At 24.2% G+C, this 2,718-nt stretch overlaps 1 protein-coding gene across 1 annotated transcript in view; it reads left to right on the top strand.

The window, feature by feature from the left end:
* The window catches only part of LOC117178308 (tRNA (cytosine(72)-C(5))-methyltransferase NSUN6), a 10,745-nt gene that overhangs the window by 6,841 nt on the left and 1,186 nt on the right, over nucleotides 1–2,718 (top strand). Inside the window, 2 exon segments of the mRNA XM_033369682.1 lie at nucleotides 273–444; nucleotides 526–733. Of these exon segments, the coding sequence (XP_033225573.1) occupies nucleotides 273–444; nucleotides 526–733 (380 nt within the window).

The following is a 2,718-nucleotide window of genomic DNA, read 5'->3' as shown; positions in this document are numbered from 1 at the left end:
TGTTCATAATGTTGAGAGCTTCCATTTTATACGCGTAAATTATTGAGCGTATGATTTAAACAAATTTTAAGCTTCAATTAAAAAATGTTTAAATGCAAAAGAGTTCCATTTTTTGTGCTTTAATTTGCAATTCAGTTTTTAATTGTATACTTCAAATGAAGAAATTTTACGCTTAAGAGCACGATTTTTGAATTTTAATGACCATAAACAGTTTTTTATGATCCACTCTGATTTTTATATATAAAGTTTATTTTTACTAATTTATTATTCAGGTTTAAAAGTGGGCCAAAGTGTCAGTGTATTTGCTGATACTGTTCACGGTTGTAAAAAAGGACTAATTAAACAATACGATAAAGAGGATAAGTTGTTTCTCGGAAACGGAATTGTTCAAATGACTAGAGAAGATATTTTTGGACACGAAGTTCAAAATGCGAGTTTTTAATGGTTTATTAAATTAAGGACGTTGTATAATTATTTAAATTTTTAATTCCCCAGATAATGAATATTGAATCAATAATTTTTTAGTGGTATTGCAATAGTGATAAATGATGTAATTTCGAGACATCCGCAACTAAATGATAAATATTTTCAAGAACGGTTGGTATTACTTTAAAATTTACCTTCGATAATTTGCTCTCGAGTATTAAATCCACAGCCAGGTGAAATTATTCTTGATATGTGTGCAGCTCCAGGACATAAAACTACACATATTTCAGCATTGATGGAAGGAAAAGTTAGTTTATTTTGATATTGCAAAAAAGAATTTTCTAGGATTCTTACAAAGAAATTTTTAGTGGTGTGATAGCAAAATTTTCCAAATAAAACGCAATAATAAACGCAAGGGCATGGACAAAATTTACAATTCAAAATTAGATTTCCAAACTATCTTATTTGCGGCTTATGAACGATCTTCTCACATTTATCCAGCTAATGACACTATTTATTTAAATTTTCAACCAAAAATATGAATTTTGAACACAGAAGATTAATTTTCTACCAAAGAAGATAAATTCTCCACACATACGTAGATTTTTAAACAAAAAGTTGAATTTTCAACAAAATGCATACATTTTCAACTAAATGGTTGAATAGTTGAATGAATTTTAATTCAATTAATTTTTAAGTTATATTTTTTTCTTTTCTAAAGTTTTTTGACTAAATATTTGTAGTTTTAAGCAGACAAATATAATTTCTTAACAAAAATTGCCGCATCCTTTTTAGATTTTTTTATAAATTCTAATCCAAACATTTCGAGAAAAAGTTTAGACAAAAACTATTGAAATCAGCCAATTTTTTACTCCGAATACATATTTGATTCAATACAGAAATAGGCCCTAATTATCTATAAAATATTTAATTGTAGTATTTATGAGTATTTACAAAACTGTCTAATTTTCAACAAAAAGTCCATTTTCAACCTATCAGTTGAACTTTTATTAAAATAATTAAATTTTTAATTAAAAAATCAACTTTTAAACAAAAATTATGAAACTTCAACCAAAAAATGAAGTTTTAAGAAGTAGTTCAACTTTCAATGAAGGAGTTGAATTTTCAACCTAAAAAGATGGGATTGTCAATGAAAAATGTAACAAATTTTATCTAAAAAAATGTAGTAAAGAATTTTTTTTAAAGTTAGATTTAACCTTAGTTCAATTTGTACAAAATTGTATAATTTTCAAGCCGAAACTATGAATTTTCTAACAAAAACTTAAATTTAATCAAAGCAGATTAATTTTCAACAAAGTACATTAATTTTCAGCCATATAGTGAATAGCTATATTTTCAGTTAAATATAATAATTAAAAAAAAAATTAATTTCATACAAAACAGTTTAGTTATTTAAGAAATAGTTGAATTTTCAAGCCAAAAAGACGAACTTTCTATAGTTGAATAAAAAAAATTTAACTAATCAGTTGAAATTTCAACAAAATAGTTCAATTTCAGTTACAGAAATAAATTTTTAACCAAAAAAGTGAACTTTTAAGAAAGTGGTGCTGCTCCAAACCAAGAAATTGAATTTTCAACTTGAAATGATGAATTTACAACAAAAAATATAATAGTCAATATTTCATCATAAAGTTTTTAATTATAAATAAAACATACGAGGATTGAAACAACAAAACCGAATTTCAACAAAATACTTTAATCCTGACCTAAATATGATTAATTTTTAACCGAACTGTTGCCTTATTAACAACAACAACAAATTTTTGTTCCAAAAAAGACAAATTTTCAATCAAATAGTTAAATTTCCAAAAAAAGTTCATTTTTAATCGAAACAGATTATTTTTTAACCAGACAATTACACGTTTACCTATACAAGGTAAAAATTTCTATATAAAGAGATGAATTAAAAAAAAATTGTTAGTCAAGAAAATTTTTTTAACTAAACTGTAGCATTTTCAAGACAAAAAGGCGAATGTTTAGCAAAATTATTAAATTTTTAATCAAGAAAGATTAATTCTTAACTTAAGATTTAATAGCAGATAAATAGCCATAAACAAATAGGAATTTTGATAATTTTTAGGCTAAAGAATAACATCTTAAATAAAACTTCAAGTTCTTTTTTAATACTTTAAAAATATTAAGTTAGAAACCTGCTAATTTTATTGAAAAAATAAAGTTAATTTTCTTTCGCACACTTTTTGATTTCGGACTATACACTTTCAAATTCAAATTACACATGAATATAAAAATAAGAAAATCTACGAAACTATT

Source organism: Belonocnema kinseyi, chromosome 8 (genome assembly GCF_010883055.1).
Source record: "Belonocnema kinseyi isolate 2016_QV_RU_SX_M_011 chromosome 8, B_treatae_v1, whole genome shotgun sequence".
Classification (NCBI taxonomy): domain Eukaryota; kingdom Metazoa; phylum Arthropoda; class Insecta; order Hymenoptera; family Cynipidae; genus Belonocnema; species Belonocnema kinseyi.
This window is presented reverse-complemented; position numbering and strand designations above follow the sequence as displayed.